The 21,136-nt window shown below is 36.9% G+C and overlaps 1 protein-coding gene across 3 annotated transcripts in view; it reads right to left on the reverse strand.

Moving 5' to 3' along the window:
- Positions 1-21,136, reverse strand: part of CADM2 (cell adhesion molecule 2) — a 569,374-nt gene that overhangs the window by 67,275 nt on the left and 480,963 nt on the right. For all 3 annotated transcript variants that reach the window (XM_058825123.1, XM_058825124.1, XM_058825122.1), the window contains one exon: positions 15,038-15,128. In XM_058825123.1, the coding sequence (XP_058681106.1) occupies positions 15,038-15,128 (91 nt within the window). The remainder of the gene's footprint in view (positions 1-15,037; positions 15,129-21,136) is intronic.

Raw genomic sequence — 21,136 nt, forward strand, 5'->3', positions numbered from 1 at the left:
ACGAATCTTTTCAAAGCAAATATATTTATTCTTCTACCCAAAGATACAAAGTATATCATGTTAGAGGGTAAAAGAGTAATTTCTCATATTCATATTTCCTCCTATGTACACTCAAATATTTCCTTGCAATTGGTATTAAGATTCCTTTTAGGTCTAAAACCTTTGCCTGTGGGAAGTTGACTGTTCTGTTTCTGCATTAATTCTATTTCTTTTATGTGTTTCCTCTCATCAGGCTGATAATCCATTTCCTTTTATCCTTTAGTACCCTTAGAGTCCAGGGCACCCTTTGACATAAGGCTTTCCACCTTTAACACAGCTGTGCAATGCTGCTGCTCCCTGTCTGGAGAGATTTTCCCAACTGATCAAGCCATTATAATTGTAACTTCTTTGAAGCTACTTAACTCCAGTTTTTCCCTTTGTGCATATCATGTACTCCCTCCCCAAAGAAACCTCCATTTCCTTTGTTAGTCATTTTCAAGAAGGCAAGGCAATATCAGATCAATATTCTTAAAAGTGCCTAATCCACATATATATGTGTAGCTTCTTACCTAATTCCAGTATTATTCACAATCTTCTCAGAGAAGTATAAAAACCCTGCTGTGAATAACATTTTGGGGAATGGCTTTCTCATAGTCATGAGACAGATCAACAAGAGAACTTATGTGAAAATCAGAAGACAACTTATCGGTGAATTGCACCAGAAATATCCCTTGTATACTACTATTGCAAGCAGCAGGAAGGCTAGAATGGACAAAAACACTGTCTAAAAAGAAAAAAAAACAAACAAACCCAGCAACAAAAGCAAACCAGACAAAAGTTTGTGAGGGAGATGCCACAGGAAGGAGTTGCCATCCTATAACCTATAATCTGTCCTTCTGCTATTTCACACAAATCTCTCCCACATTTGTCATGCACTACAGCTGATGTCAAACTTCTGGTGTCTCATTTCATCCCTCCTCCATTTTTTTTTTATTTCTCTAATCTGATCATCTTCCCAAACAACAAATTGGGCATTGCTGCTCTTTTATTAGTTATCCAGAAATTTCTACACCAGGCAAGCAGTTGTATCCATGAAAGGGAAAATTTGCTGAACTAATTAATTTATGCCTCCCATCACTTATGAATCTAGAAGCAAAAACTGGAGGAGGAAGACGTTGCCATACTTCCAGATTTTCAAGGCCAGGCCATCACTTAGGAGCAAACAAAACTGAAGAATACTGTTAAACTTATGTATACCTTAAAGAAGATGGCTAATCCTCTTTTAAATGCACCATCAGGTCAGGGAATAGGCACTGACTTTTTCATTTTTTTAAATTTTTTTTCCACAATAAATCTGAAAAAAAACCTGGGCATTTCAATGCACTTTTAGTAGTTCAAATCAAAATGCCAAATATTTTGGAACACTTTCAGTAAGTAGGCAGCTAATAACCACACTTTTTCTAATATGTATTTTAAAGTTTGAGGCTCAAAACATCTTAAGTTCAGAGGGAACACTATAACCTCTACAGTTTGTGAACAGCTTTAATAAGAAGTCTGCTTTAAAACCTTGTCTTTAAAAAACAATGGTATGTATGGCTATACTGTTCATTTTATGTCACCAGTTTATAAATAATTTATATTCCTTTTAAATTTTAACCAGGAAAAAAGAAAAGTCCTCCACAGAAGTATAACATGTCTTTCAAAAAGATTCCTGAGGCTAAAAAGGCAGGAGGAGAGGTGCAAGCCAGTACAGCAGCAGGACAGAGAAAAAATAAAAAATAAAATAAACACCCAAAAACAAAAGCAAAAACCAAGCAAGCAAAAAAACCCAAACCACATTAAACAATCTTAGGTCATAAATCCTGCCTCACTTGCTGGGGAGCAGAGGCCTTTCAGAAGGGATGGCCACTGTGAGCTAACTGGCAATAGCTCAAGGACAAAGCAGTAGGCAACACTTCACAGGAAACATCTGCAGGTTGGCCTGCAGTCGGCCACAGATTAGATAAGGTGTTTTCCAATTCCTATAAAGCAGCAAGGATGCTGGTTTTGTATCAGAATTGTTGTACTGAAGGCTGATAGGGGTGTACTGCACAATACTGCACCTGTTCAATGGGATGCACAATGCATTATCTGCCATGCAGTCCTTCAGCAGCTCTCACAGGCAATGGATAAGACACACCTAAATGACATATCAGTAATTAAAGAAAAGTGATAGCCTTGTTTTCAGGAGACTGCAAGAAAGCAAGGGGATATAGACTTCTAGAAGGTGCATCTCCTTTATTTCTGTAGTAGGGGAAGGCGCTAGAAGAACTGTGAAGCTGCCCCCTCATCCAGAGAATGGAAATCCAGCAGAGCCAAGTTCCAAACTGATGGCCAGGCAATCTCACACAGGGAAAGAAGTGAGGTCCACTCACAGAAAAACAATGATGCCTTGAAAGCTTCTGTAAAATTCTGGAGCTGAAAGTACTTTGGATCAGAGCTGGAGCACATCGATAATATACGCCCTTCCCCTGTTCTGCCTGGGATTGGTGCCATATATTGATGTGCAAATTACAAAGACAAATCCCTTTCAGTCTCAGAAACTAAGACCTACACTCTCAGATAAGAGCAGGGAAGGGAAGAGAGGAGAAACTATAAACAGATAAGTGAATATTAAAGAATAATTGTCAAACCTTCCTTAAATATTTTACCGCTGCTCCTAAAGGCTTTTTCTTTCCTGTCAGACTACAGCCAAAATGATAAATGGCATGTAACAATTTTATTCAGATGAAAAATTGTTGATTAAATATTGAAATCTCAATAGCCTGGTTTCACTATAATTCTAACTCTATATGTTTCTAATTATTCAGTCAGTATTGAAACAGCTAAATCTTTGCGCTTTCTATGCTGCTGTTTACACCTTGTTGATTCCTTCTTAACCTTTTAGAGCTATTGAAGAATTAGTAGATTATTCTTTTTCAACAGTTGCAAGTACAGCACGACTATAAGAACAAAGAATGATGGAAACTGCCATGGATTAAATGGACAGTATCTGGAAAAAATGTATCTCAAAGACATGCAAATGTCAGCAGTATTAAGATAATATGGTGCTCAAGTGGATGCATCAGAATGGCTGCTGAAAATTACTGGGATTAACCAGGAACTATGTTCTTAATGTTAATGAAGTACTGCTGGGGATAGGAATGCTGCAGCAAAGCATAATGATAGGATGTGCACACCTTAGTTACTGTGCATGTCATAGAACAGAGGAAAATAACATCATCTCATCTGGCACATCTTCAGAGCTGTTTCTAACACCGTGTCTCCTCACAGCAGTTTACAAGCATGCTGCATCCCCTGCCAGGGGAGCAAGCACTGAGGAAAACAGTGATTTATCAGAAATAAAAGAGAAAAAAATAGCAGAAAGAGCTTCAGCACCACTGATTTTAAATGCTTTGCATTTTCATGTTACAAGATTAAGGTACATTTTTTAAGATAGCCTGGTTTACATAGTTATGCTGAAGTGCCACATAGAGATAATGGTTGGGACTGCAAAAAAAAAGAAGCAGGCAGTAACTGCTGTCACACCACATTTTCAGGTCCTTTTTCATTATGTCTGTTGTCATATCCTCAATTCCAGCTGAGGTATGAAGGGTATATAATGGAATTAATGAGCAAATATTATTACGAGGGTTTTTTTCCCCCTTTGACAAATCCTGATTTTCAACTGCTTAGATATTTCAGGCTGCCACACTGATGGATGTTCACATGCCTAATTTGCACTGTTTTGAATTTGCCTTCACTGTGTCCCAACATTCACAAGAAACTTTGTTATTACAATAAGCTGAGAAATCCCATCTAAGAAACGCCAGCTGCGCTTTCTGAGTTAAGGTCAAATGCTTGCTGGCATGAGAATCAAAGAGGAAAATGAAGAGTGGCTGATTCATTTCCGCTTTTTCCATTAAGTAAACAGTTGAAAATCTCATTCACAGTTATTTGCTTGTCCAAATACTACTTGTTTGAAATCATTTGCTGTTGATGTAAGACAAAGGGAAGCCTCATTAAACTAAAATTCCTTCCTGTGCTTGAGGTGCAGTGACAACACCCAGAGAGCTGATAAAAGCACCAGTGCTGCGTCTTGGATGACAAGCAAGGACTTCAGAACCAACCCTCATTAACCAAGGTATGCACTTCTTGAATGTAAGAACATCATGAAGTCTGGGAGATGAAGCAAAATATCTTCTTTTCACCAGATAAGAAACCATTAATAACTAGCCACAGCAATGACATTTCTAAGATCTTCTGTTGAATTATGTCCTCTCAGCAAGTAAATATTTGTTGCTATACACAACAGTTTATAGGAGCACCACAGGAATGAAAATATACCATAAAATTTTTGTACCTCAGTTATTTTTTCACCATTGTCAAAAAAAGCTGATGTTGAAGCACATTGTATTGAACCATAATGAATAATAAAATGTTTTATGTTTTCAAGATAATGTAACAATAACCTAACAATAATACACTGTGAACTCACAAGTATTTGTATTTCATAGCTAAGTTCTATACCATGGTTTGTGTCAATTTCTTTTGCATTTAAAAATAACTTCTGAAATGGTAATACAATAAAGGGAAAAAGAGACAAGCATTATTTACTTAGAGAAGTTTGTTTTCTTTTCCCAGATGTGTTATTATCTCCAGACAAAGGGGAGTGCTTTAGTTCACACAAACTTCTCTCACACAGAAAATTATTCATTAGTACCTTCATGGTAATAATTTTAGCACTGTAAAGGAGATATCCTCAAGCTCTCCATGGGCTCCAGCTCCATTAGCTTCTAGTCCCAGCAAGCCACAACAGCCTATGTTCAGTGCTTAGCAGAGAAGCAGCAGCTGTACTGAGTCAGACAAAAAGTTCAGCTAGCCCAGTCCCTTATCTCCAACACCAGGGAGAAGCAGATGTCTAGGGAACAGGCCAAGCACAGATCTCAGGCATTTCTGATACCAAGCACAGTTTAAAAATACTCTGCAAACCTCAAGGACTTGCCTTTTCGTGAACTTAGGCAGTTTTCCCTTGAATTACTGCAAATTTTCACCATCTGTCATATCCATCGACCAGAAATTCCCAAAGTTTACCAGTCATTTTATGAAAAATTATGTCCTTGCTTGGCAACAAAGCTGGTTCTTATTAGTTTGACTTACACTTAAACATTGCTATTTGTAGAGAGAATGAACTAGCAGTCCTTAACAACTACCTCTGTACCATTTACAATTTTGGAAAGATCTGCAATGTTTCCCTTCTATACCAAATAGGCTGCCACAAGGTGAATTTTATGGGTTCTTAAAGAATGGTTTAAAAAATGTTTATCAAATGGACTTTTCCCTCTGAAAAGGGAATTAAAACCCCATTTTTTGTTTGTTTTATTTTTTTTTTTTTTTTAATTCAGATGTCTCCTACTTCTAGTCCTTTTTATAAATTTTAGGATTTGAGATGTCAGTTCTACGGATTGTGGGATCTCTGCTGAAGCCTTGTTGTCCTGACCCAGCCAGGTGGTGTTAAGCATTAAGTTTCCAGTCACAGTTCATAATTCATCAATCTCATCCTTGAATTCCCTTTGAATGCTGGGGTAAAACCTTCTGGTCCTGCTGACTTCCTACTGCTCATTCTGCCTGTTTGTTCCATAACCACCTCCACAGCCCATTTAAATCTTGCTGGTGAGCACCTGAGAAAAGAGGGAATCAGTCTTTGATGTACCCAGTTTCCTCTGCCACAGAAAACATGGATGTAGCAAATCCATCTGGCTTCTCTGTAAACCTTGATTCTCAGTTAAAAATGTACTGAGAATCTTTCAGTTATTTAATTTTAAAAACTCCAACTTTTACTTTCAAGTTTCTTTTCTAGCTATTTCTTTAATATTCCTGGGTTTTTTGGTGGTTTGCCTTACTGAATTTTTGTATTTAATCTGCCAAGATCTAAGAATCTTCACTTTCCTTTGGAAAACAATTTCAGCTTTTCAAATTATAGCTTTTGCCCTTATTATTACTTTGATTTCTCTTCTGTTTAGCCTCACCAACTTCTTCTTCTCAAGGGATTCTGCTAGGTGATATGTATTGACCCTGTGGTTCAAAACTCTTATTTTTCTAACATAGTCCTCAGGCTGCCTGGAAAGATTTAATTCTCTTAGTTGCCCCTTATAACTCCTTTTTAACAAGATTCTTCACAATTATGTAGTTCCCCTTTTTGATGTTGATTACCATATAATTGCTAAGACTTTATTTTTTGCCTCTAGGTGCAAACAGCAAATAAATACTTTTTAAAGAATGAGCTGAATGAAAATTATGCTGAGAGCTCCCTCTGTGTGTCCCCCCTTTGGAAGATTCTAGAAATTGTGTATACAAGGTAGAAAGGTAGGTTAGGAATATTTGAGGGCAATAGAAAGTAAAAACAAAACAAAAAACAAACAAAACCCCCCACAAACAAACAAATCCAACAAAATATCATCATCAAAAAGCAATAGTAAGTAGAAATACTGATCTGACTCCCACTTACCTCCCTCCTACCACAGGGTCTCACAGTCCCTCCCCCCAGCACTTCTTAACCCTTGGTAAACCTTTACAATTCCATCTTAAAAGTGACCAATACAATTCCATCTTAAAAGTGACCAATCCACTGTTCCTAAGCAGGAATAAACCAACACAATGGAATGAGGTGATCCAGGTGCAGGAGCAGGGGTTGTCCTGCAGCCCCTGGAGGAAAATACTCTGCAGCAGCATTTTCCTGTGCAAGACTGCAAATCTCAGACTCAGTCTTTGCTCAGCTCTTAAATAATGTAAGTTTTGGAGACAGTTTACCTTAGTGCTTAGAACAGTATGAATGTGGAAATTTTCAACCAGCCAAATTCAGGTCTGAGAAATCTCCAAGATCTTCCTCGCAATGCAAAGACTAGCTCAGCCAAACAATGAATAATTTGCTAGTCTAATAATAAATTAACCCAATCTATTATGTCTCTTACCTGTTTACTGTCATGCCTGTCAGAACCACAAACACTTTTATCTTGTTATCTCCATATTTTCTGAGATTCTGCTCATCAAAGAGCAGTGTTAAGCTCCTCTAGAAGGAGGGTGCTTTATCCTGCTAGCTTATACCACATACATGTTCTCAAGGTATTCTGCTGTTGTAAATGTGGGGTAAAACACAGATATTCAATGAGCAGGTGCTCCCTGTGACATTAGGTGGTTCCACATAGCATCTGCTACACAAATTCCTGAATTGTGAAACATAATCAGTATAACCAGCATGATTTACACTGAAAGTTATACTAATGTGCATTTTTGTGTTCTACTGCTAGTGGTTGATACAAAAACTCGATAATTTTATGTGCAACTGTAGCTAAACCCTTGTCTACAGAATCTAAGTATCTAAAAGGCCAAATGTCAGATCCTTTCCCAAAACTTCTTTCTCATGTTTCAACTTGCAGTCTAGTACTTAGAATTACCTGCTCTGTATTTCAAATTTATCTATTATTTTATCCCACAGGCCTTTTATATTTTAGCATGTGTTTCCACCTGAGAGCAAGGAAAAGAATTATTTCAAAAGCCATACACATGCAAAATGGATTTAACGAGCACTAAAAATGCTGCGTGCAGTTGTTTTTCATACTGTACTTTCTGCACTTTTATGGGTAAACACTGCAAAAAAGGGATGCTTAAAAAAGAGGAATAGCAATTATTGAATTGAGCCTATTAAGCAATGTGATCATTTTACAGAACACTAAAGGGGTAGTTCTTAAGCACTGCAGGAGGCTTTATTGTAAAGTGTAATTTTCAGACAGCCACTAATGCTCCCACCTGCTTCTTTTTGTGTCACACTTTTTATAACACCAATTTCCCTGCTTTCTGCAAAATACTGGGGGAAAGAAAAATTACAAAAAAGTGTTGAATATCCCAGCTGTGAAGAGAAGCTCCCAGAAGGACAAGATGTTTAATACAAAATGAAATTTAATCTATTGAATATACATACTGTATCTCAGCAAAAATGTTACCTGCTTCATAATATGTTATCTACTACATCATGGCATAATTCTACAGTGGAGGTATAACATCAATGAAATATTGGTGTAGAAAGTCTAAAGTAGAATATTCACACAATCCTTTAAAATAACTGCCTTTACCTTCAAAGACAAACTACCTGTGTGGAAAGTTTCACCAAGTAGATTTCTCCCTACAATTCATGTGATATTCTTCACAAGATTTTAGAACATTTTACTGAAAATGAGCACTCATTAAATATAATGTATAATAGATGTGCATTAATCAAGGCAGGAGATATTAGCATGAACTCCTTCAAAAGGACAATAATTCAAAAATTGGTCAACATTTCTCTGTGGTTAATAATAACCACAGGAAACAGAGTGGTTAACCTCAGCTGACATGGGATGTATCACATCAGATCAAATTTACAGGAGGCTGAGTTTGAGTTAACAAACACCTACTCAAACACAGTAAGTTCCTTTTGGAGAAATAGAAGCTCACACTTCTCCGACCAGGAAAAAAAAAAACATACAGACAGCCTAAATGGGATAAAGATACAGAGATCAAAAAGAAATCTTAAAAAAAATAATTCCAAGTAAGAACATTTCAAGAAAATATAACAAGAGCAAGGAGACAGGCAGCACAGAGATACCAGTGGTATTTGCAGAAGATAGGCTCTATCTAACTGCTGAACAAGCCAAATTCAAAGAAAGACAACTTGGAATGGACAGAAAGCAAGACAAAGGACTAGGAGAGCCTGAGCTATCCTGAGAGCTGTTCCCAGTGACAACGAACACAGGGCTGAGAACTGTGAGGAGGGTTTCTTCTCCAAGTCTGTATCCACAGATACAATACCCTGTCCTATATATGCAAGCATTTATTCAAGCATATATTTACAGAACCTTGCCCAAAGCTGTGTGTGAAATGTGTCCCTGGAAACTTCACTGGAAACTCAGCAATCTGGAGGTATAAATTAGATAAAGATATTTCAGCTAATGCTAGTTCTGAGAACAAGGCAGAGATCATCAGGGAGGCCCCTGGTTAGTTAAATGCACAGTAGTTTTGTTCAAAACCATCCACCTTTCTGCTAAGACAAAGAGCTAAACATAAAACAGTGAAACTCTAGTACCTAGTAACTAAATTCACCTCCCCCCCTTTTTTTTTCCACTTACTTGATTTCACTTGTAGATGGTCCTTTCCAGAGAAACCAGAGAGTCTTAAATTCAGGATTTCTTATGTACAAATGTGTGTGAAGCTTAAGGGAGAAATACTTTGATACCACATTCATGTTTTACAAGAGTAATATTTCATCGTGGATATGGACAAATCCATCCAATTTTCCAAATCATTAATATTTATTGATACTGCCTGAACTTCCAGTTTGAGCTGTGGATTCATTCTGCACAGTGATTTATAAACACAGAAACATGGATGCTTTTCCAGATTCATTATGATAATTCACATAGGCAGAATTGATACCAGCATTCCTTTCTAGGCTGCTAGGTACTCATGGCACAAACCCAGATAGCAGTGAATAAAATCTAGGTAGAAAATGAGATAATTTCTTACAGAACCTGCATCTCACCAGCCAGAGAGGCCAGGAAGTGCAACATAAAAACAGGACAGAAGAGACTGTCCATGGACAAAAGGCTGGCCATCAGAGGGTAAACCTGCCATTAGGATGCAGTTTCAAAGCAATATTGGCAAACTGCTCACACCAAAACGTTAATGGCTGAATGTCAAGTGGGCTTCCACAATTTTCTGCCCCAGATTCTGATTTCACTCTCAAGCACAGGTTTGTAGGCATGCTAAGAACTCACTGTTAGAACTCAAACCAAGGATGAGCTATCTCCTGAGTGGGATGCTGTGTCACTCCAAAAAAGTCTTGGGAACATAGGGACTGTGATCAATGTGAGACATTAAATATACACCATCTATTTGTCAATTTTGAACTTGGGACTTTTTGCTGCTTCAGTTCCCAGCCGTAAATCTGAGGTAAGTGAATAATCTAATCATGTAAAGGTGTGGTCAAAAATAAACATTTAAATATTTGCTAAGTTTTTAGATACTATGGAAAATTAAAAAAAATAAATCCAAAAAACAAAAATACATATGAACAGTATGAAGGAACTCTAATTCTCTCTTCTGAGGGTATATGTCAAATAAGACATACAGATAATTCATAGCTACCATTCATAATAACTGTTTCATTGAAGGAATTAAGAGTCCTCTTCAAAGGAAGAGGATACTATCACAGTTTTCAGGAAGAAAATCATTATCATGTTTGGTTTTGGTTGTGCTTTTCTCTATAACTTTCATGAGCTCACAAATAATGTTATTCTAATGAAAGATACCTATGTGAGTTTTCTGAAGCAAAAATCTTCCCTATTTATCTCAAACAAGGCCAAATATTCACTTTAAATTAGTCAACCAACTGTACTATGATTCCCCTGAGGTGTATGGAATGGAAAGACATTTCTCTAAAGCACAGAGGAGACAGCTAACTTTCTCTTTGTTTCCTGTGCCCTAATTATCCCATTATATTTTGACGTCCTTTCTCCTGACTTAAAAAACTCACATATTCCATGCATGCTTTGATGAGAGTACTGACTAAGGATATGAAATATTGAACCTTTCTTTCATTATGGGTCAGTTTTTGAATTTACTTTTAGGGCAGTTTTGAGTCACTAGACTATATTGTTAAGGCACAACAGTGTATAGAAGTTACAGCTTGCAATAAGAAAACATTGGCTTTTAAACAATTTTGTAAGCATGGATGACTGTAAATGATAATTTTGTTCTTTACTTTCTATATTTTTTACAGCTGCCTCATGTTTATTTTAAAATACTCAAAATACTGTCAGGCAATATGATTTCAGAAAAGTCTAGACATTACATAAAAAGGATGTCTAGGATTTCTGAAGTTTAATTACATTTCCTTCTTTGGAAAATAAACAAAGTCTCAGTAAAACTATATTATGCTACAAGAAGAAATAAATTAAGATGCAACAACATCTTACATATATATTAGGCAAGCTCATTGATTAAAATATTACAGACTGACAGCTGTCCAGGGATCCAGCCAAAAACAATGGAAAAGAAAGCAGTGCTAAGAATTAAAAAGGGAAGAGATTCAATTTGGTTTGAAAGTACACAAAAGTACCTCCAAAAAAGGAATGCTGCTGAATAGTCACATTAAGTACAGAGGGTCTTGACCCTGGCTATGAAGAGAAATGACTAAATACATTTCTACCTGTAATTTGGAGAAAACAAAAAAGGCCCAAAACACAACAACCCTGGACATCAATATTAACAAAATTGTCAACAGCGTGAAGAAACCAGCGACTGAGTCTTGCAAAAGGAAAGACTAAGCTAACAAAAATACACATACTCAAAGTTTTCCAAAAGAAAACTCTTACTTTTTTTATGCCAACAAAATTGGACAAAATTGGACAAAATCCTCACAAATGCTATATCTCAAGATCTCTTACAATATTGCACATAATAGGGTATACTCCTAGAGTGAGTCATGTTTATCTGTAGTAAACTGATGAATATATTTCCTTTTTTCCTTTGCATTAACATAAAATTTTAACTGAAAATGTCACAGATTTATCCATACAATATTCCAAACACCAGCCTTCTGCTGCTGTTTCTTAGAGCTGATGCCTGAAGTGCTACACAACAGGGTGAGAACATCACCAAATACACGTGCCTGCCTCTGCAAAGCCCCCACAGAACAGGCAGGCAGGAAGCCTGGCCTGCTCCTTTTATTGGTATCATCCCACTTCCACAGCAGCAGCACAGTGGTTACCCAAAAGAAGGTCATTTTCAGCTCCTGCCTCAAAGTAACAGAAATTAGCACAGGGCCTGACTGGAGCCAGAGCTGCCCTCATCCTCCCCGTGATGAGCAGAGAGGTAAAACAGCACAGTTACAGAATTAGTGCAGCCTGTCTTACACCCTCTTATGTTGCCTCACTGATTCACATTTCCATCTTCCTCTCCACCCTTGTCCCATGCCCCCAGCTTCTCCCCCTTAGCCCACTCTCAGCATCCCTGTTCCAACGTTGGGATCTCTTTACCAAGACCATGAACCCATCCACAGCAAGTGGGAACCCCAGAGGTTGGGATAATCCCAGCCCACCTCACATGCTGTGACAGCTGATGCTGCTGACATCCAAGGGTCTGAAGACATTTTTTCTCCTGTCCAAAGTCATGGCTAATGACTGGACAAGAAAAATTCTATACCCTAAACTGTGAAAACTCAGCAGGGCCCTAGATCTAACCCTTAGTACAGTTGTTCTCTGTCTCTCTGCTGTATCCCTGAAGGACGCTGTTTCAGCAAGAGATGCAGAGTGCAGTGGATTTCCCAGGCATTTGGTTTCAGCAAGTGTTCCCTCCCATTTCCTGCTACAGGACTGTAAGTTAGGAAGGGCTTTCCCTCAGGACTGTTGTCGATTGGAAACACAGCATCGAGGTAACAGTGGTGTGTGTGGTTTGAGGGACAGAATCCCCTTGCAGGAAGGTGATCCACCTTTCAGGGTGATGAGCTCTAAGATGGTGTATGATGCTGCAAGTATCGTACTTATGATGGCGCATGAGCTGTCTGATGCTGTAAGCACATTCCAGCTTTAGCCTCATCCTGCTTTTCCCCTTTGGAAAAGAATTCCTCAGCAGCAGCTATCACTATTATCAATGTCACCACAGCCACCACCTGACTTCACCCCTTCTAAGTTTTCATCTCAAATGCCACTTGGAAGCTTGTGAAAATTGCTCTGGGATGCAAGAGAAATGCACCTCTAAGTAAGTGGTTATTTACTGCTGCCTGCAGGAAGCAGGAGAGACTGTGCCATAAAGTATCCAGAAATTAACCCACGGTGTGCAAACGGCTGTGAAGGACCACGGCTGGCCCTGAGCTCTCCATGTAGCCCACAATTCATCACTTCCCTTGCGACACTGACATACCTGGGCTCAGTGGACCTCTCCAATTCCTCTCTCTCTCCCAGCCACAGGTACTCACAATGCAGGTTGGGAGCATGACATTCCTGTTTCTCAAGCTAAGCCACTGCAAACTGCTCCCAGGAGGATGCCTATTTATTACTGGCCCTGTGCCATGAAAGACTGACCTAATGAAGCAATACAGAGCAGCTGAAGTTGGCAGTGCCTGTGGCCTGGACAATTAGAGGTGCATTTATTGGCAAAATATTTGTGCCCCAAAGGCTACCACATACAGGTCCCCTGTCTTGATAATTCTGTCATGTGGAGATTTTTTTTTTCTTGCCCTTTCAAAACCAGATGTAAGTTTTGCATTTGAATCATTTAAGGACAGAACACAGCTTTAATTAAAATAAATAAACAAATCAGTAATACTTTAATTGAAGCTCTCTTTAATTACTAAGTTATAACTAGTGCCTCCTAATATTTAAAGTATGTCCAGAATATAATGCATACCAAATAGAAAATATTGTGTATGCCAAGGTATCTCACTTTTACTCCTCTGATTCTTTCCCTGATCTTGCTGTGAGTGTGGAACTGAGTGGGCCTAGAATGTCTCAAGCCTATTAGCCAAAAAAGACCACTTCATCTGTTAAGTCATAAGGAAAATACTGAGATAAGAAAAATGCTAAATATCACCCAGCCAATGGTGCACTCAGTGCAATCAGTGCTGACCTCTTTCCTAAAATTAAGCACTTGCACATCTTCAGCAGATTTTGAAAATAAGGGGGAAACAGACTCTATCTCTTCATGCTCAGGGGAATGTTCAAGGGATATGAGATAAAAGGATAACTCCTTCTCCTTCTGGTATATTATAAAAGCAAGAGAGGGCTCACAATGGATTTTTGTGTTACTGACAGAAGTATTTTTCTCAGAAACACACACCCAAATGCATCAGAAGTACACAGGTACAGAAAAGACCAATTACATGGAGCATCAGGTCAGACTAATTAGATGGACTTCCAGGGTTTTGGTCTCAAGCAGGGAAGAAGCATGATCAAGGTGCTCACCCAGCCAAGATATGGATGAAGGAGTTGCTTTAAAATGATGCAGGCACATAATATTAATAAAAAAGTACCTATGGAGTTTAAATTATGCCAGACATAACTCAGAGCTTTTGAAAACAGAAATTTTGGACTTAAATGCCTTACTTGCTCTAAATCTGACTTCAGGTTCCTACATAAAGCAATTCCATTAAGTCACTAAAGTTACACCAGGGAGAAGTTCAACCATAAGTGACATGATTTTTGTCATGCAATTTACACCTTTTCTAGGTTCTAAATATTATTCCACTACCATTTTCAAGACCATTCGAAATCTGTGTATCATCACAACACTATATATTGATCTTTTGATCAGAAGGTCAATATTTAGAAACTTGATTCATAATGACTTAATAGTAAGCAAATGGATTATTGATATATATATATTTATGAGTAAATATATAACAGCTCCTCTGAGCAGTTAACTGTTTCCAAGAGTCAAGTCTATTTAAGTAGTAGATTCTGTGCAAGGGTTAACCTCTGCACATTTGTCTCTAAAGATATTAATAGTAAAAGATGTTAATTCCCAAGGAAAACAATTTACATTCTTAAAGCAGGCTACACCTTTCCAAATCCTGGTAGGAACAGGCAGCCAACTTGCACATATAATTAAAATTCAAATTCCCCTGTAAATGGCAGCCAAAGTTCAATATAGTTTTTTCTGAGGCTGGTTGATGTAGGAAGATTTTCATGAGATGTTTTCTCCTCTATCATCAATTTAATGATGTAAACAGAGATAGATTAAACCTGCACACCTTTCAGGTTGATATACCTGACAGGAAAAAAAAAAATCTCACAGCTGCAATTCTTCCTGAAAACTCAAATAGATGACAAAGTAAAAGAACAATCTTCTATAGACACTTAATGAAGACAGGCTTCAAGGGGTTTTCTATACCAGAGAGTACTTTACACCCCAGGAGGAGACAAAGCCAGTAGATTTCTGCAGCTGAGGATTGCAGTCACAGCAGAATAAGTAAAATAACAAAAACCATATTACTTGTTAAATCACTTACACTGGTTTTCCTTTGGATTCACAAGTCAAAATTATAGATTGTCCTTCTTCAGGCCATGAATTGGAAGAAATGATTTTAACTAAAGGTGTATCTAGGAAGAAAAAAATAGACAACTTGTTGATATACACAAAAAAGATTTATTATCTAAGAGTACATTCTTCTCTATTTACAACAGACTAAACCCCAGATTTAATTTACACTTGGAGACAGTTTCATATGGAGCCTTCTGCAATTTTCCAGGAAGGCAATAAAAATGACCAATGTAACTAAACCAGTAACTTTTTATATCCCTAGGAGACACAGATAGAAAGCATGTGTATACTAAGAGAAAACTATTTCTTATTTCTGTATTTGATGCAAATACTACATATGACTATCCAAAAGTCTGATATCTAACAACAAAATAAAGAAAAAAAACCATCTAGGATGAACAACAAGTACTCCATGCAATTGTTTGCCTATTTTTAGGCTGATATGATGGAATGCTGCTATTAGAGGAATGAATGCAATAGTGTACATTTGAATAAGAACCCTTTTGTTGTTGCAGAAGCTTGAAAGTCATAATAAGAAAGATACAATGGGCTTTCAGATAAAATACCTTGTTACAGACATTTTACAGGATATTATTTCTGAAATGCAATAAAGCTGCCCCTAAACCATAACAATCTTAAACAGAATTTGCAAAGAGAATGTTTCAAATATCTGCAAAAAAGCACTACAGAAGAATCTGCAATCTGTCCAAGGTGATTGGACTAGTTTTATAGTTTTAATTGCAAAAAGATACACAATAAAGCTACTGTGAATTCATGCCAAATAAAGCATTTGAAGTAGATCTTTAACTTTTAAAATATTTGCCACCTGGCTTGCAAGAATATATTTTCATAGTCAACATATGACTTAGAGGGCCACCTTTATAAAGAACAAAAAAAAGATGATAAATAAAGGACTGTAACACATTTTTTCCTTAGGAAGAGGAAAAACAAAGTTCATTGTCACAGCGGAAAAAAAAATCAGATTGAATAGAAACATTTCTATTTCTCCTCATGGTTTCTTTGTCTATAGCTTCCTAATACAAACCCCTTTATCCTGCAAATCTAGGATACCTAAGTTTTGTCTCACTAAATTTGCAGTTGCTATTATCCTTAGCAGTGACATCAGTGATGTCCTGTCATTAAGCAAATGTGAGAGAGCATGAAAATATGACCCCACAAAATCAACGAAAAAAAAATATACTGTAACAATATAGCTTCTTACTGAGATGCCAATAGTCCTGCTGAACCCTAAATGACATCTGAACAATTAAAATGATGGAAAAAAATTCTGACTTTTGATTTTTTATTTTCACACACCACAGAGTAACAGCACAAAACAACAAGAGGGAAAGGCTTAGTGCAGACTCTCTGTAATTTCACTGAAAGTATTTTCAGCATCATTCAGCTTTCCAGAACAGCTGCTCTAACCTTACACCAGTAGCAAATCTGTTCCACAAGTTCTTATTTTTAAGGACCCTGCAAACCATTATGCAGGTGACTAATCCTTTGGAGGCCAGGCTGGCTTTTGCTTCATTTTTAGCACATGCTTAAGGCACTGACCTCAAGTGCCTTAATAAATCAGGGCATCAAGTACTTCTGTGATTTCAGTGCTGCTGTTGAAGATGAATAAATTACTCTCTTGACTATACATGGAACCAGAGGAGCAAATTAGTATCAGATAGGAATACATGAACAATTTAACTGAGGGAGGGAGGGAGGGAGACAGACAACTAAAGCAATGAGATCAAGAGGTTTCCAGAGAAATATGAAAAAGAGCAAAACTTTGATGGAAGTAATCCTGACAGCCACAGATGAAGGAAGAAATTAAAGGGCCATCTAGCTATTATTCCTGGCTTAAATATTTTAAAAAATTATCAGCATTTTATGCAATACTGTAAATGACCCAAATAAAATTGAAGAGAGGATTTCAGACAATTAAGCTTTCATCTGCATGGATCAATGCAGTGCTGCTTGCCCCTGCTTGAAGTTCCCATTCCTACTTTAATCCACCAGGCAGCTCTCTGTTCTCCACACACTTCTAAATGGAGCTTACTAACACAGAAAGGTCTTATATTTATGTTTTCACCCTCTAAGGCACAACAAAGGGGTGTAGGAAATTCATTCCCTAGTGGTTTTCCCTGCTAATTGACTTAAACAGTAACTGCTTGTTTCTCTAAAGCAGGAAACACGGGGTTTAATTCAATATATAATTTTTAAGTAAGACAACAATGGAAAAATTTTGCATTTTATTAATGATTCTTTTTCAAAAACTAGATATTCTATTTTGAGTGCTTTATTCTCAGTATTACTATTTCTATTTTTTATTTTTAGGCCATGTTTGATTTTGGTCCAGAATTACAGTGTACATTTAAAAAGGAAAAAATTTTAAGATAAACCTGCCCTCTATCTTCACATTCATACCAATAATTTAAACGAAATCTTCAGAATTGAATCAAAACTAACCTAAATATCTTATTTTTACAAAGATGATAGAACCCTGCTGACTGGTGCTTTTCCAGAACACAAGATGCTATTACAAAACACTACCTCCCACTGCGACTCTCATTTTGGAAGAACTTAAAAAGTATAAATGTACTCTATCAATACTGTGAGTTTTGACCTGTCACATTTAAAATATTAATCATAACAACTGGAATATCACATGATCTCAAGCAAACACCAACATGAGAAAACAGCCTAAAGAAAGAAAATCAAGAACTGTAATACAGAAAGAGTTGATTTCTTTTCAGATATGTTTATAAGCTTGTTATAAATAATGTAGCTATATATTAAAAAATCTTATTCTACAACAAGAAAAAAAGGAGTAGAGTCAAGAGTAATGTGGGTCAGATCTTTTCCTCCTTCTCTAAACTCAGTAGAAAAAAAACAATGTGTACAAAGCTGAACTTACCTGAACTTTAATAACTTGCACATTTTTTAGTATTTAGCCCAGCAATTTCATGAAAATAAAATACCATGGGCCAGTATTCAAAGCAAAATTCCTCTGAACAAGGGAGTGGTGACTACATTTTCTTTACAATATCCACAAATATGTCCTTATCCTGAGTTCTAAGAATATTATGGAGGAGATAAGCATTCCAAAAAGAGTAAGATTTGGGAAAGTCCAGTTCTATAAAAAAACCAGTGCTTTATGTGGGTGTAAGCACCACAGCAAGTTTTCTCAGTAAAAGGGACACAATGCTTTCAGTACCCAGTGGCTTATATAGTTACATCCATGGCCCTCCAGTCTTTAGTTTGAGTCATGAGGTACTTATGAGCTGCAACTGGTTGCTACCACCAGCCTGAACTGAGGTTCAAACATGTCTTTACATATCTGCTACCCTCCATGAGCACAGAATCTGCTAGTTTGTTTCTGGCCATACCAACTACAGATAAGAATTATGACATGGCACATTTTTTTTTGTATAACCTGTCATCATTCAGCAGACCAAAGGCAAAAGTTCCACTGAGTGATTCTGCTTCATCCATCTTTCTGGGATTTGGGCTCATCTCATCTCGCAAGCCTGGGAAACCCATTCCAGAGCTTTGGGAAGATTTATCTATTTTTGATCAGGCTATGTCAGCTTCAGCAACATACAAAATCAGTAAACATATGTGGAAAATTGATACCAGCTTATACCAATAAAAATCTGATCTGATACATGAAGAAATTAAACACTTCAACACTTTTATTTTACTTTTAGTAGCAACTAATGGCAACATTCATACCTTGTGGAACTGCATAACTGCCTGATTTAATCTCTTTGAAGCTATTTTCAAAATAAAGGTGGTTCTCATCAGTCACTAGACCTTTGCTCTTAAAAAGATCTATGCTTAAAGGTGTATTTACTTTCAGAATGTACTTGTTGCTTTTACACTGCTTGAAATAAAAGAGACTTCAGTATATATTTATATTATTTTATCACCAAGCCCTTATAAGGTTACATGCAGGATTAAATTCCTTCACATAAACTTACTCATATAAAGTAATCACAAGAAAGCTGCTGGAAAAATCCCTCATGATAAGTTATGTTATACTTCATGTGCAAACCCTCGACAAACACAGTGTAAAAATGCAAACCTGAATTCATAAAAGCAAATAAGTTTGCTAGGATTGTAAAACAGGCCAACAACAGAATCAAACAATTAATCTCTACTAGTTTCTTCTTAGTGCCATGATACTAAAAGTGGAATTTGGCCTGTTTTTCATATGTATCTTCAGAAGTCCTTGGTCCCATCAGTTCTAAGCAAAACCTTTCACGGAACTCACAGCTCTGGCTGGATCACTAAATCAAACTATAATCCTTTGCATTCTAAGGTATTAATCAGCAACAGGTGTGTAGGAATAAGCACATGAAAAATCATTTTGTCAGACAAAGGGGTAGCATTACCATGAGGTTATGATAGGAACACAGGTTATGATTCTGTTTTATCAAATAATCCCTCCCTAATGTAATCATCTTCAGTCAATGCAAGTACAATCCCAGAAACAGAAAATAAGACCACCTTTCTTCTTGGGCAGATGACTAGGAATATTCATAATCTTTTAGTCATCAGAATTCCAAGAGTGCTGAAAATGCACTCCAAAGAACCATGCAGCAGTCTTTCCTCCAGGTAATTTTAATATATGTATTACTTTAGCTGCAATATAAACTCCTTGCCCCTAGATTTCTCTACACATTCTGTTAAAAGGTAAATCTCAGCCTCCATTGGGGTTCCAGTGAAAGGAGGATTAACAGAAAAAGTCTTAGCTGTTCTCCTCTGCAGAAATTTACACAGGAATATTATATCAGATGTACAGATTCAAGTCAGGGTTCCTAATTTGCAAATTTTTCTGCTGAGTTATAGATTAAAAAAAAAAAAAAATAAATGCAATAATTTACTATGAAGTTTAAGCTTAGCACCCCAAATATCTTCCAATGTGGCTGAAAACAGAACAGACAAGTTCACCTCCTTCTTTTCCTTTACAAGGGTAGAATTACTAATCCCAAGGGTCCTGTACTTCAGCAGTCTACATTTAAGAGGTCTGCTCTACCTCCATGACTCAGGAAGCCACTTCTACACTCCCTCACTTAGACATAATTTGATTTTTGTGAGAAGTGCTAATCAATCCATCAAGATCAGTTATTAGACCCCATGCAGTGATTTATGAGTAAAAGAGGTTACTTACTCCACTGAGTACTGAAGTGCTCACTCTATGTTGATCAGATTCAGCAAACTACTTATTGGCAGTAATTTAGAGATTAGATCATTCAGCCTTTGGAGTTCATGGATTAAGATTTTGGTCTGGTTCAGAGTGCAAGGACCTCTCATGCAGTAACAGAGGTCAGCCAGGAATGCCAAGGTCTCCCTTCCAGACAGATTTAAAACTAAGATTTCACTTTGAATCTGAAAAGGCTCTTTTTCCTACCTATTTCCTAGTTTGGATAAATCAGGATTTTCTGACACATTAAAAAAAACAAACTTAGGTATTAGAAATTTTTTAGCCCAATACACATCATGAGTTAGAATTCCTCAAGCAATTCAGTACTGTGCAAATTACCTCTATTTACATTCACTGCAAACATAACACGGAATATATCCTTCATTTAATACTTAGAAAAGTTTTCTGGAGCCAGATTAGGATACTTATGAAAAGAAAAACTCATAAAACTTTAAAATTCCCCACCTTTTTCCTAGAAATGTGTCAATCTGCAGCATCTTTGGTACATTCATTCTTGGGCTTCACGAGCAAAACAATTACTTAATTTTTTTTTAAGTACTTTTTGATCTGGTGGCCTCAGAGTAGCTTTCTTATGTTTCAAAGATGACAACATTTTTGAATGTTTAAATAAGAATTTTTTAAAAATAAATTAAGTAAATGTAGACACAATGCCATAAGCAGATCTTAGATATTATACTAATACCAACATAAACTTAGGAAAACCCTGTCCAAACTGGTAACAAATATATATTCAGCTAGGGCAATTATATTTCCACACTTATTTCATAAAAAGTGCTATAAATAAACCTGTTTATTGCATGAAGTCTGTGATTCCTACTTCCCAAGGTAAAATGGCATCACAGA

Source organism: Ammospiza caudacuta, chromosome 2 (genome assembly GCF_027887145.1).
Source record: "Ammospiza caudacuta isolate bAmmCau1 chromosome 2, bAmmCau1.pri, whole genome shotgun sequence".
Lineage (NCBI taxonomy): Eukaryota > Metazoa > Chordata > Aves > Passeriformes > Passerellidae > Ammospiza > Ammospiza caudacuta.